The following is a 13,177-nucleotide window of genomic DNA, read 5'->3' as shown; positions in this document are numbered from 1 at the left end:
CTTTCTTTCCTCGTGGACGCCTCTTCACCTGCACAGTTCCACGATCCCATTCACTTTCGTTTAATTTTAATGCTCGCGTCGTTAATTTGGAAAATTTTACAAATATTAGGTTAGGTCCGAAAAGTTTCTTTCGTTTCATAAGGCGATAACAGATGAATAACAACTTCTGTTTTATATTATTTTATTGAATTAGGTACGATCCATTTCGTTCTATTTCTATTATTATGTTCGTGCATAATTCAATAAACTAATATAAAACGAAAAACATTGTGCGTCTGTTATTTCCTTATAAAACGAAAAAGACTTTTCGGATAACCTAATATTTCTTTTCCAATCCATTTTTTTCTTATCTCGTTTTTTTGCTGTTGAGTAATCTGAGCCGAGGAAATGTTTTTTAATGAGAGAGGAGTTAATCAAACTCTATTTTCTATCCTGTCTTTTTCCATCGAAAGTTTAGCCGAGAACATTGAACTTGCAACGAAGGATAGCTCGGAGCTGCTGTTTAATTGGGTCTCGAGAAACCTGTTTTCTCCTTTAGTCCACTCCACGCCCGAAGAATTCGAGTGCTACTCTTGAAAGTGGCGTGCCAGTCGTTCGTTCGAAGAATGCTGTTCATTGAATTTCGTATGGAACATAAATTCCGCGCGATATCGCGCATTACTTTTCCTCCTTCGCGCGATTGAAATTTCAATCGCGAATGAAAATTAGCTTTATTACTAGACAAAGCATTATATTATATTAATGCAAATTCATATTTTTATGAACATAATTGGAAAAGTAGATGTTGGATAAAAATTGTTTTATTTATTAAATACTGTAAAAAAATAAGATACTATGCTTTGGATATTTTCCAGATTTTTACAAACGCGTAAGTAAGTACGTAAGTAGCGTTGATGATTTCAAAATGAAAAAAAGAAGATTCACAAGTGGTACACGATTGTTTGGGTTAATTGAACAAATTAATTGAGCTGGATAATTCAGATCAGCTTAATGTTGAAATTTCAAGATGGAGGAATTGAACACAAATAGGTAGCTCATTCGAATAAGGTTAGTTCACTTTGTATGTGTTTAATTTCCACAAAAATTTAATTGTGATCGATAGTCAACTTTCTACACGATTTTTTTGGGTTAATTAAACAAATTAATTGAGCTTGATAATTCAGATCAGCTTAATATTGAAATTAAACACAAGTAGGTAGTAGGTTATACGAGTTAGGTTAGTTCACTTTGCATGTGTTTAATTTCCACAAAAATTTAATTGTGTTCAATACTCAACTTTATACACTATTTTTTGGGTTAATTAAACAAATTAATTGAGCTCGATAATTCAGATCAGCTTAATATTGAAATTAAACACAAGTAGGTAGTAGGTTATACGAGTTAGGTTAGTTCACTTTGCATGTGTTTAATTTCCACAAAAATCTAATTGTGATCGATACTCAACTTTCTACACGATTTTTTGGGTTAATTAAACAAATTAATTGAGCTCAATAATTCAGATCAGCTTAATATTGAAATTAAACACAAGTAGGTAGTAGGTTATACGAGTTAGGTTAGTTCACTTTGCATGTGTTTAATTTCCACAAAAATCTAATTGTGATATCGATACTCAACTTTCTACACGATTTTTTGGGTTAATTAAACAAATTAATAGAGCTGGATAATTCAGATCAGCTTAATATTGAAATTAAACACAAGTAGGTAGTAGGTTATACGAGTTAGGTTAGTTCACTTTGCATGTGTTTAATTTCCACAAAATTTTAATAGTCTTCGATACTCAAGTTCAACTTGAGTTGATTTTTAGGACGATTTAATCATTTTTGGGTCACTTTGGTTAAAGGAACACCTTTGTGGAACATTAATTGTCGCCCGCGGTAATTAGATGCAACTAATTAATTATCGTAATTAACGACGCTGGGAGAATAGCAGGAAAAATTGCCATTCTACTAATTGATTCATTTTCGATATTCGACTCTTTAATGCCTCGTGATTAAAGACGCGAGCGTCATAAATTACGATCTGTAGTATCTTAAATTTACACATCTTTTGTTAATTAGCTTTTTACTCGCTTCCATGCGTTATTAACATGATTTGTCGTTAAAATTTGGGAACCATGTTTTTTTGATGTGTCTTACTTAAAATAATTAGAGAAAACTGTTTTCTATGTCCTTTGATTCTTATTTTTATTTTTTTTACATTTTTTCATTATCATTATTTTAATGTCAATCTTTACAAAAACAAATAAAATATCAGTTTAGCTTACAGAATTTCTATTTGTTTGGTTGTTGCAATGAAATCGTTCACAGTAATTTTAAAAAATTTTATATTTCAATAAATTCATCCCCATGGAGAGATTTCAAACATACCCAAAAAAAAAGTTTAATTCATTTAACCAGTTAGCTGCATTCGACGTGTATACACGTCGATGGAAAACCTTATTTCGATGCAGTTGACGTGTATACTCGTCGTGTGAAATAAAAAATTACCATTTACCATAAAAACTCGAAATTTTAGTAAAAAGTAGTATAAATGATATTTAGCGATATGTCTCGCTTATATTTCCAGCAAACCTATTATGTTTTTTATAAAAAAAAGATTGATTATTTAAAAATTTTGATGTGTTTTAAAAAGCAAATATCCACTTCAAAGATATGCTGTCCGCTGAAAAATGAAATGCGTAACAAAAAGGCAGGACCTGCGAAATGCCATTTTGTTTTTAAAAATACCACACTGAGATCACTTGAATTTTTTCGATTTTTTTCCTTTAATTTTTCTACTTTATGAATTTTATTATTTTTGGTAATTTATTTTATTATTTATTATTTCCAATTTTTCAATAACAACGCCATCTTCAACAACGAATCGTTAATTTCTTATCGAATAAAAACGTAATACCTTTTCATTTCATAAACTCCGCAGTTAACAGGTTGAAACACCGTTTGTATAATTGGCAACTAAGTGATTGCGGATTTTGTCAATACCACCTAACGACAAAACCCGCACTCACTTAGTTGCCAACCCAATAATTCCCACCAAAGGATCGACGAAATAGCGCGCTCTCGTGTCTGACCATCGAATTACCAGAACCACTTGATCTCTGATCTCCGGCGAGACCGTTGCATCGAGCAGAAAGTACGAGGCGTTAAAGCCTCGATTAGCGATCTTGTAGTGTACAAATTAGTACTATAGGAGTCTACAGTCACGTGGAAATGCAGAAACGGTCTAGTGGATAGGTTAGTTGGAGAGCAGGCCAGAAGCTTCGTAAATATTAGCACTGCTCTTCACATCGAGTGTCTAATAATATGTACGTATATAGTATGAAATTCCGGGTCTCCGATAACTCTAATTTCTCAAAGCGTTTGCGCATCCACTTCAAAAGCTTATTTAGGTTACAGTCGTACGGTCCGATGGTAATAACGAAACAGCGATTTTTTATTTACGCGATCAGCCACGGAAACGGCATCATTAGTTTTCATTAATTAGCCGTCTTTTCGACGATTAACCTTTTCACTGTGCACTTCTGTACGGAAAAGCAGTTACACGACGATGCTGTATGAAAATCCAGCTTTATACCGATTCAGTGGTTTTCGTGGCTTGTATAGGTACTTATACATTGGTTTATAGGATACAAATGATAGTAAATCCGGGATACGGGGAATTGGTCGACAAAATTCCTTAATCTTGTTGTAATATTCCAATCTTTATTCGAGTCGATAACGTAAAGTGGATATATCGAGTATCAGTTTTGTAGAAAAAGCGAAGATAACATTTATTACTATATATTTTAGTTCTCCTATATTTATTCAGTTTTCTGTATTTTTATTCCAATATAAAATATCGTTTCTTACGGTTATATTATCAGTTATATTCAAAATGCCCTAACCGCCAATTTTCATTCAATTTTTACAATTCTAAAAAGTTCAAGTGCTCTGGTCACCAATGGCCAACATGGCGTCACAGGACAAACCGTGGCCGGTCATATAGGACCAACGTGGCAGTAAAGATGTTTTAACCGTTTTAGTACCGGGGTTTTTAACACTTTACCGACCGATACCCAATTAATCGGTTTTTGTCGCCGACGCTTACCGACAGATAGCCAATTAATCGGTTTTTGTCGCCGACGCTTACCGACCTATAGCCTACCTATAGTTAATCGGTTGCCATGGTGACAAAACAATCTTTCTCATTATATGAGCAATAATTTGTTATTTAGTATTAAGGTACCTTGCTCAGTTGCGTCAGTTGCGTTGCTTTGTAAGCTCCCACAGTTTTACACCAATTTGAAGAACTTACCGTTCGCGATGAACGAAAAGAATGGTATTGGAAAGTCTAAACCGAAACAGAGTCGGCGCCAGGGAGAATCTGCGTCTGAGCTGCCGGTCGGACGTGCGTATGCTGTCGAACCGCTAGCGGTCAGTAAAGTGTTAAAAATCCGTGTCGGATCGTGCCATGCAGCGCGATAGCGTTTCGTTCATTTATTTGCGATCGCACTGATCTTTTTTTTCGTTTATGCAGATGGTTTACGATTATTTGAAAAAAAGTAATTACGAGAGGAAACTCTGATATGACTCGCGACGTGCTACATTCGGAACCGAGCGCGTTGCGAATTGACGATCGTGACGAAACATCGCGACATAGTTCACCACAATACGCAAACAGTGCGATGGCGCTGCGTGGCGCTAAAACGGTTAAAAGCCTCTCTTCTCTTCTGAAATGCAATTAGCAGCATCGAGTTTGCCAGTATGCTGTACTTCGCGTCGGACAAACTGTTAACACTTATCGCCGCAATCTTAACGCAGTATCTACCAATTACCCTTCTCGTTCTCGTTTTCCCCGGCCCCATCAGGTCGTTTTATTATCGCGAAACGACGCAAGATTCGGTCGAGTGTTGGGAGACAAACGGCGACCGCGCGCGCCAGAAACCAAGAGAGAAACAGCGGAAAAGAAAAAGATTGAGGGCGAGATGGGAATGGCGAAGCACAGCGGAATTGCGGCCGGCGAAAACATTTAATTGCGGGGAAACAGAGTAGCTGGAGTGTGCTAAAAGGCTTGTGAAGTGCGCGTAACTACGCTAAACAAGCGCCAACCCCGCCATCTTCCTTTTATTTCCGTCATAAACCGGCTCCGGCTATAAAAAGCTTTGTGCTCCGCTCGAGACAATGGCCGACCGGAAACGAACGACCGGTCGAGATTGACCAGCTCCGGTTCGTTGTGCGATGCGTCGGTCAGCTACCGATCTATTGGGCTGGCAACTAAGTGATTGCGGATTTTGTCATTACCACCGAATGATAAAATCCGCAATTATTTAATTGCCAACGTAATAATTTCCTCAACGACGATGTATAGTTTCTACGAAGGTGTAGATTGGGTTATTGTTGATAATTAAATTGCGGATTTTTGTGCAGAAACTTAGATTATTTAAAAATGTATGAAATATCCAAAGTATAGTAGAATGTGATATTTAATAAAGGAAACAATTTCTTATAGCTGCGTTACATTTTTCAAGTTATACATATTTATATGAATATGAATTTTTGCATAAATATTCGCAGTCTATTGATAACAAATTGCTTCCAATATCATTGATTTTTATGGAAATTTTTGCAGCAATAAATATATACCGTGGATGGTTATATAAATTCGGATTACGAATCGAAGTAGAGGTTCCTTTCACACAGATATTGTACATAGAAATTTCATTTTCAGTATCTCGTATATTTTTCTATATTCTATACATTTTGTTTAATTTTCCATCAAATAAAAATGGTTCGTAAATGCACAAACATTCGTAGTATAATAATAAGTATTTGAATAATCGGTCGTTGATTTACTTCAATTTTTCGGAGGGTTCTTTTTTTTTTAGGAAATCAAAATGAAACAATACATTCGGGTTTTTTATAAAAAAATTATATACTTTGCTTCTGACTATATTGTAAATGAAAATAAAATTCTTTGGTCATAATATTGCGGTATAAACGACGTCCACATAAAACAGATGACTCAGAAGCGGGAATTGAAAATGTATGAACAAGGTAATGGCGAATGCAAATAATTATATAAACAATTCACGTTTTTTCACAGCTAAAGAATTTATAAGACTCATAGATTTGTTTGATAACGTAGACAATGGCGGAATGAAATTAATGTTCATGACGTTAATTGGCGGATTTATGAAATATTTTTTTCTATTCTTAACAGAGACTTCTTTAAGACTCTGCTTCTTTTATCAAAAATACTCAAGTTACTTCGTTTACGTATTCTACGATATACGACGTTACGTTTAACCGTTTGAGCACTATGGTCGCATATATGCGTTCTCAGATAACAATTCAATTTAGGTTATGTACGCATATATGCGTTCTCACATAACGCATAAATTCAGGTTAAAAGTAGCGTTAAAGTGGCGTGATTGAAAAAACGTATGGATGTTATCCACCTGACATTCTGATGATTTCGTTGAAACAAAGAAAGTTAATTATCAAACTGGCAAAACAAAGTGTGTAACAGACTACAATGCCTTGATGGGCGCAGTCGATAAAATCGATATGAGCTCACTTCGCTGCGTTCGAAAAGCACAAAATGGTATAAACAATTTTTTCCACCTCTTAGACCTCGCTATATATAATGCATATATTCTTCACAATAGTGCTAATAATAAAACTAGAATATTTGAAAATTTTTATCTGCTTCTCATAAAAGATATTTTGCAAAAATACCCGCCACGCAGAGTAGAGGCTAAAGAAGAGTTCGTTCGAACGACAGTTCATTTCGGTTAACGGAGAGACATCTCTCTACATCCTGCGTAACTAAAGAAAATAATAAACAGTCTCCGCGACGAAGATGCGCTGTTTGCACTGAACATAATCGCAGGACTGACTCGCGTTACGAATGCAAAAAATGTAACATTGGCTTACGTATAGAACCCTGCTTTCAGATCTACCATACAATACAAAATTATTAAATTTTCAATTTAAAAGATATAATTCCAAACTTTGATATTGCTCATGTTATTATTGCTTAATGAAATAAATGGTTATTAAGGCTTTTCATGCCATTACATAATTTATTTTAGTTACAATTGATATATTTTGCAATGAAAATTCAGTCTGCTCAACTTGCGCTCTCTCGTTAAAAATACGCAGCTCACGGTGTGCTTCTTCGTAAAGAGTGGGCCGTCCATGGCGCACGCCTAACGTCGGACAACGAGGCGCTCAAAAGGTTAAGTATTAAACTTGTCGCAAAATCAGTAGCAACGAATTAAAAGAAATATCCATCCGCGACTAAATTAGCAGCTCATGTAATTGAAGCGTTTTAGGTGATTTGGACAGCTCTAATTCCAGAAACTAAATGCTACCATTAATTATTATACCGTGGCAACGGGGCGCCACTTGTTCACTTAGGAATTTCTAGAGAGTCTCAATTTCCACTCTGTCAGCAGATGAACAGGTTTCACTCGATTATATCTGAATTTTCAGGCGTCAATCGTCCAAATCTTCTGAGAAATCATTCTTTCAAAATTAAAAGAAAAAAAAAAAAGAAAAATCGAGAAAGTAGAGAAAAGAAGAATAAATCTACCAACGACACGAAATTCCATCTTAGAGGACCCATAGATCTTCTATCAACGAGATTAAAGTAAAATTCCCATTTCGATATCTGCATTTATATTGGGTCGGCAACTAAGTGATTGCGGATTTTGTCATTAGGTGGTAATGGTAAAATCCGCAATCACTTAGTTGCCGACCCAGTAGTACCTAAAGCAAACTGAGAATCGTGTCTCCAGCCAGGGACTCAGTCGAGGAGAGCGAAATTCGAATGCCATTTAGAGGATATGATTTTAAGACTTTGGCAAATTTGGCGACAGGAGCCTTCTCTTTGCTTCACAAACATTTGATCTTCGTTCGAAAGGGATTTACACGAGCCACGAAATTCACGAACGTTCTGCACCCTCTTACAAACTGAAGAACCACGATGAACACCAATTCAACGATGTTTCTTCCACTTTGTCCAATCTATTTTCTCAATCTCGTCGAATAGAATTCTCAAGAACGTGGTTGCACGTAGAACCGTTAGCTTTCCTGATACTGTCCAATTAAATGGTAGCGTGAAATCGACAGGGAATCCAGTCCAAGTTCCAGCGATGTTCCAACCAGTCAGTGACAGAAGCCTACTGGTAAATTCTTAGTTCAGCCGACATCCACACTCTTGATGATCGTTTAGCCATCCAAGTGACGTAAGATAACTGAAAGTGCACTGGATTTGCCAAACTTGGAACCTGCAGGCCTCCCATTCGGTCGCTTCTGTAATGTGGTTAACTGCAAGGTCGATCCTGATCTTTCGAATGTCAACTTGCTGCTTCACTTGTTTATGCTTTTCTAGGAACGTTTAGAACGGTTATCGCCTGAATTTCCATTCGAGTTCGTCTGGATCACGTTCCACTGAATTAAACGACCCGCACACATTTATTGATTTGTTTATAGTGTCAGGTTTATGAGTATATTATGGTGGAAGAAGACAATCCAACGACGTTTTCGTTGATGTCACTGAGATTGTTATGAATGAAATGGAACGACTCTATATTGCCACTGCTGAAAGCTGCAGGATCCACGATGTCAATGAAATTGTAAGACAAATCTAGATCGTACAATTTCGCCAGTTTGTCAAAGATTCCGACGGTAATATGAGTCAGTTTGTTCCTCCTCAAGTTCAATTTTCTCAAGCTGGACAGATTGTCGAAGGACCCAGGTTCTATATCAGCAATCTCGTTAAACTGAAGGTTCAGCATCTGCAACGAGTCAAGGTCGTCGAAATCTCCTTTGAAAATGTTCGTCAGTGAATTGTAATCGAGAAACAGAGCGGTCAATGCTTTCAGTCCACGAAACGTGCCAGGTAGGATCTTGCTTATAAGGTTATATTCCAAATGCAAATGGGTGAGTTCGTGTAGCTTCTCGAAACTGCCGGGCACGATCTTGCCGATCCTGTTGTTATCCAACCTAAGAAACTGCAACAGATCGGTCAGGTCAACGAAAGTGTCTTGCTCGATGGATGTTAAGCGATTGTATCTGAGGAACAACCACTTCAGATAGGGCAATCCATCAAATGCATGTTTTGGTAGGTGATCGATCCGATTGAAGCTCAGATAGAGAGCCTTCAGCTTCTTCAGCTCGGAGAACAGATAAGGTTCCAGGCTGACTCGGTTGTTGTCCAGGTGCAGCTCCTCCAAATCCGCCAATCCACGAAACGACAGCTTCGTTAGTGTGGAAATTCGGTTGCCGTGACCCAGGCTCAAGCTGGTTGCCGTCAAGTTCTCGAACGCGTCCTCACGCACCTCGATTAGACTTAGATCGTGGATGCTCAAGCTGTTCGCTTCCCCGTGTTGGCTGACGTTCACGAGAATGTCATCCTCACGGCAGATCGTGTAGTCGTTGCTCTGCCTACACGTCACTACGTCTGGCGACGACGACAAGGATGTTGGTATGACCAGCGAGAGAACAAGCAGCCACGACATCACGATGCAAACCTTCTGACCAGACACCGGGTTAAGCCACTGTCTACCATCGTATCGCTCTGTTATATGCATTATGCATTGACGAGTGCGCGCGCACATGTGCCATGTACACGGTGTCTAGGGCTATTACTTGTCGGCCGACGATAAGCAGGAAGCGGTAGCTTCGATGCTGTAATTGGGATCGTTGACTTGGGGTGTCTTGATTGCTACGGATGGCATTTCGGTAATTCGTTTGATAGTCTTAGCTTTTATTGCCGAAATATAAATAGTTTGATTGGTATATTGCAGAGGGAACGATGAACTGATTCTCGTTTTGTCAAGGGAGCTCATAAAGGCTTTTACTTTCTATTGGGTTGGAAACTAAGTGATTGCGGACTTTGCCATTAGATGGTATTGAGAGAATCCGCAATCACTTAGTTGCCAACCTAATAGAAAGTAAAAGCCACGCTTTATGAGCGCCCTTGACAAAGCAAGAATCAGTTCAATGCTCCCTCAGGAATATGCCAACCCAATATTGAGCTGTCTTGGTTCCTATGGATGGCATTTCGGTAATTCATTTGATATTCTTAGCTTTTATTGCTGAAATATACATAGTTTGATTGGTATATTGCTGAGGGAACGATGAACTGATTCTTGTTTTGTCAAGGGTGCTCATAAAACCTGGATTTTATTTTCTATTGGGACTTTCCATGGCAACTAAGTGATTGCGGACTTTGCTATTAGGTGATATTGAGAGAATCCACAATCAATTAGTTGTCAACCCAATATTTCGCTTTCTGATGCTGGGTATATGTATATGTATATGTGGGCGTTGCAAGCGTGTTTTACTTTTTATTGGGCAGCTATATCATTTGATTAGTGCACGATTGGAGGAAGAATGAATTGGCTGTTCTTTTTCGTCGAAAACGTTTCATGCTTCGATTCGTGAAATTGGATTCAATTGATTCATGGAAGCCATCTTTCAAGAGAAGTCACTCTGTAGATGAATCTGGCAGATAAAGTCAGCTTGTTTTCCACCTTAAACAATTGGTCTGTAAAGCAGCAAGTGCTTCGATATCTGCGTTCTGAGAAAGATCTTCAGCGAATCAGATCATTCGACAGATATAAAGGATAGATGAACCTTTGTACATTTTGTCTATTGATTACTTCTATCCTCATATGTGACAAACAAGTTTAGGTTCCAACTGTGGCAATTTACAAGAAAAGTTCTCTGTTGCTTCTTTTTCATTGGCAACTAAGTGGTTGCGGCTTTTGTCATTTGGTGGTATTGACAAATCCGCAATCACTTAGTTGCCAACCCAATAATTAGATTCAGAAGCAATTGCGACCAATTTACTCGTAACGTGTACCATTTTTTAGACTAACGTGGGGTCCTTAACCCTTTGCACTGCGAATTTTATTTCAATTTCGTTAGCAGCATCTCCCAACGCTTTTAAGTGTTTTACGTGAAATTTACTTTAACTAAAAAGTAAGACAATTTAAATAAATAAAATGAAGAAATAAATTCTCTTAAATACCAGTTTTATTCACACTATTGTTGTATTTTGTAATTTTTAAAGTATGATATATCTTGAAACAATTTCTGGGATGCAATGCAGCTTTTCTTTTGCAGGTTTCACAAAAAAAGCTGGGACTCGACAAAGGAGCTGCTGAGATAAAAACTGACGTCGAGTCACACTCGACATAGAAGTGCAAAGGTTATTAATCGTAACGTGTACCATTTTTTGGACTAACGAGGGGTTCAGAGTATTCGAATCGCCTAATCAGCCGACGATTAATGCGGCCGTGTTAAATCAGCTCATTTGTATCGTTCTGTGTGTAGCTAGTTTCACTAAAAGCATCACGTGTCCACGGTGCAAATGCCTTTCAAACTCGGTGCTGTCCAGCCATCCGGTCGGCACCGCAAACGATATGAAACTCTTCCATCGATTTGTTTATAAATTCAAGACACGCGCTTGCGATTGCATGAAATTAGAATGTAATTAAAGCTATTGAGAGCGTAATTATGCTCGATGGAAGGTATTTTCGAATATATTGGGCTGGGAACTAAGTGATTGCGGGTTTTGTCAATACCACCTACTGATAAAATCCGCGATCACTTAGTTACCAAGCCAATAAACACAACGACAGAAGAAACCAACTTTGCCCCAACTTTTGAAATATTTCTTTTTAAGATTCATAATAAATAAATGTATAGCAACACTTACATTACACTTAGAATTGATATCAAAATAGTTTCAGATTCATTTGATATGCGATTGAGAAGATATCCGTGGATACACATTTGCACGCGTCTTGGCACTCTCTTTGTCTCGCCATCTTCTATTGAGTTGGCTACTAAGCGATTGCGGATTTTGTCTTTAGGTGGGGTATTGACAAAATTCGCAGCCACTTAGTTGCCAACCCAATAGACACAACGACAGAAGAAACCAACTTTGCCCCAACTTTTGAAATATTTCTTTTTAAGATTCATGACTGTTGAGAATTGTGGATCCTAATCGTCAAAATAAATGTATAAGAACATTTACATTACACTTAGAATTGATATCAAAATAGTTTCAGATTCATTTGATATGTGATTGAGAAGATATTCGTGGATACACATTTGCACGCGTCTTAGCACCCTCTTTGTCTCGCCATCTTCTATTGAGTTGGCTACTACTTACTTGCCAACCCAATAGATGAAAAGTGTAGAATACGATTTTCTCACGTAAAGCTTAATTTTGAAGAAAACTGTTTCTGAAAAATTGTTCACTTACATAGATAAGATACTTAATTGATAACCTTTTTCCTCCTGTTTTCTTCAATTCAATTATTTCTTTTAAAATTATATACACACTTTCGAAATTAATTTCCCTGAGAACTAAATCGTAGATTACAAACATTTAAATGAACTATGAATTTTAATATGATTTCCTTTCGTTTAAGAAATCAATCCTTGTTCGCCCTATGACATCCCGATATTAAGATAACATCAGTTTGAAATTGCACCATAACCTTACTTTTAAAACTGCTTTATCGACTTTCCCTTACGACTTTGGAAATCGATGGTCATTTTATCAGAACTTTGGCGATTATTTCGACCGATATACGATGAAAAATCGACGTGATTCGCTGATAGGACTTTTTATGAAAGTTGATGTTGGCGAATGGAAAATTAATTATCTGAAAGTCGAAGTTATCGCGTCGTGTCGACAGAATATACACTTCGCGCTCTATCGAAGCTTCTCTGAAACTAATTATTTTGCAGCCACGTCGAGTTTTCGTGCTGCGCTCCGGCAATGTTTGGCATTCATATTTGCGTATCGTACGTTGCTTTCATTTTCCTTTATTTATACTCCACGCTTTGGTTTTTGCGCATGGCCACCCATCGATGCTCTCGATCTTCCACCTGCTATTGGTTTTCGCTTGATCGTGGAAGATTGTTACTATGATATCGATAACGACAAACCACCAAAATTTCACACGAAACACTTGATGTATTTTTTTTATCGAAATTTTACCGATATTAAAAGATCGCACTATTTTGTTTGGTCTGCAGACAAAATAACAAATTGGAGGTTTACGCGGAACGGTCTTAACCTCTTCCTGTGCTTTAACACTACAATTACCGATAGTTAACACGAAGCTATTTCTACCAAAACCAGTGAAAATGACTGGTCTTTAAAAAAT

At 37.3% G+C, this 13,177-nt stretch overlaps 1 protein-coding gene and 1 long non-coding RNA gene across 3 annotated transcripts in view; one reads left to right on the top strand and one right to left on the bottom strand.

Moving 5' to 3' along the window:
- LOC126875462 (uncharacterized) overlaps positions 1-13,177 on the top strand; it is a 114,753-nt gene that overhangs the window by 14,713 nt on the left and 86,863 nt on the right. The window lies entirely within an intron of this gene.
- LOC126875446 (leucine-rich repeat-containing protein 15-like) lies at positions 7,142-12,870 on the bottom strand. Its single transcript, XM_050638365.1, has 2 exons — positions 7,752-12,870; positions 7,142-7,676 (listed from the first exon to the last, which is right to left on the bottom strand). The coding sequence occupies exon 1, from the start codon at positions 9,602-9,604 to the stop codon at positions 8,486-8,488; it is 1,119 nt and encodes a 372-aa protein (XP_050494322.1). The 5' UTR covers positions 9,605-12,870; the 3' UTR covers positions 7,142-7,676; positions 7,752-8,485.

The sequence above is a fragment of the Bombus huntii genome, chromosome 18 (assembly GCF_024542735.1).
Source record: "Bombus huntii isolate Logan2020A chromosome 18, iyBomHunt1.1, whole genome shotgun sequence".
Classification (NCBI taxonomy): domain Eukaryota; kingdom Metazoa; phylum Arthropoda; class Insecta; order Hymenoptera; family Apidae; genus Bombus; species Bombus huntii.
This window is presented reverse-complemented; position numbering and strand designations above follow the sequence as displayed.

Bases quoted from the DNA above. Each gene is read 5' to 3' on its own strand.
- LOC126875446 (XM_050638365.1), bottom strand. From the start codon at position 9,604: ATGTGCGCGCGCACTCGTCAATGCATAATGCATATAACAGAGCGATAC.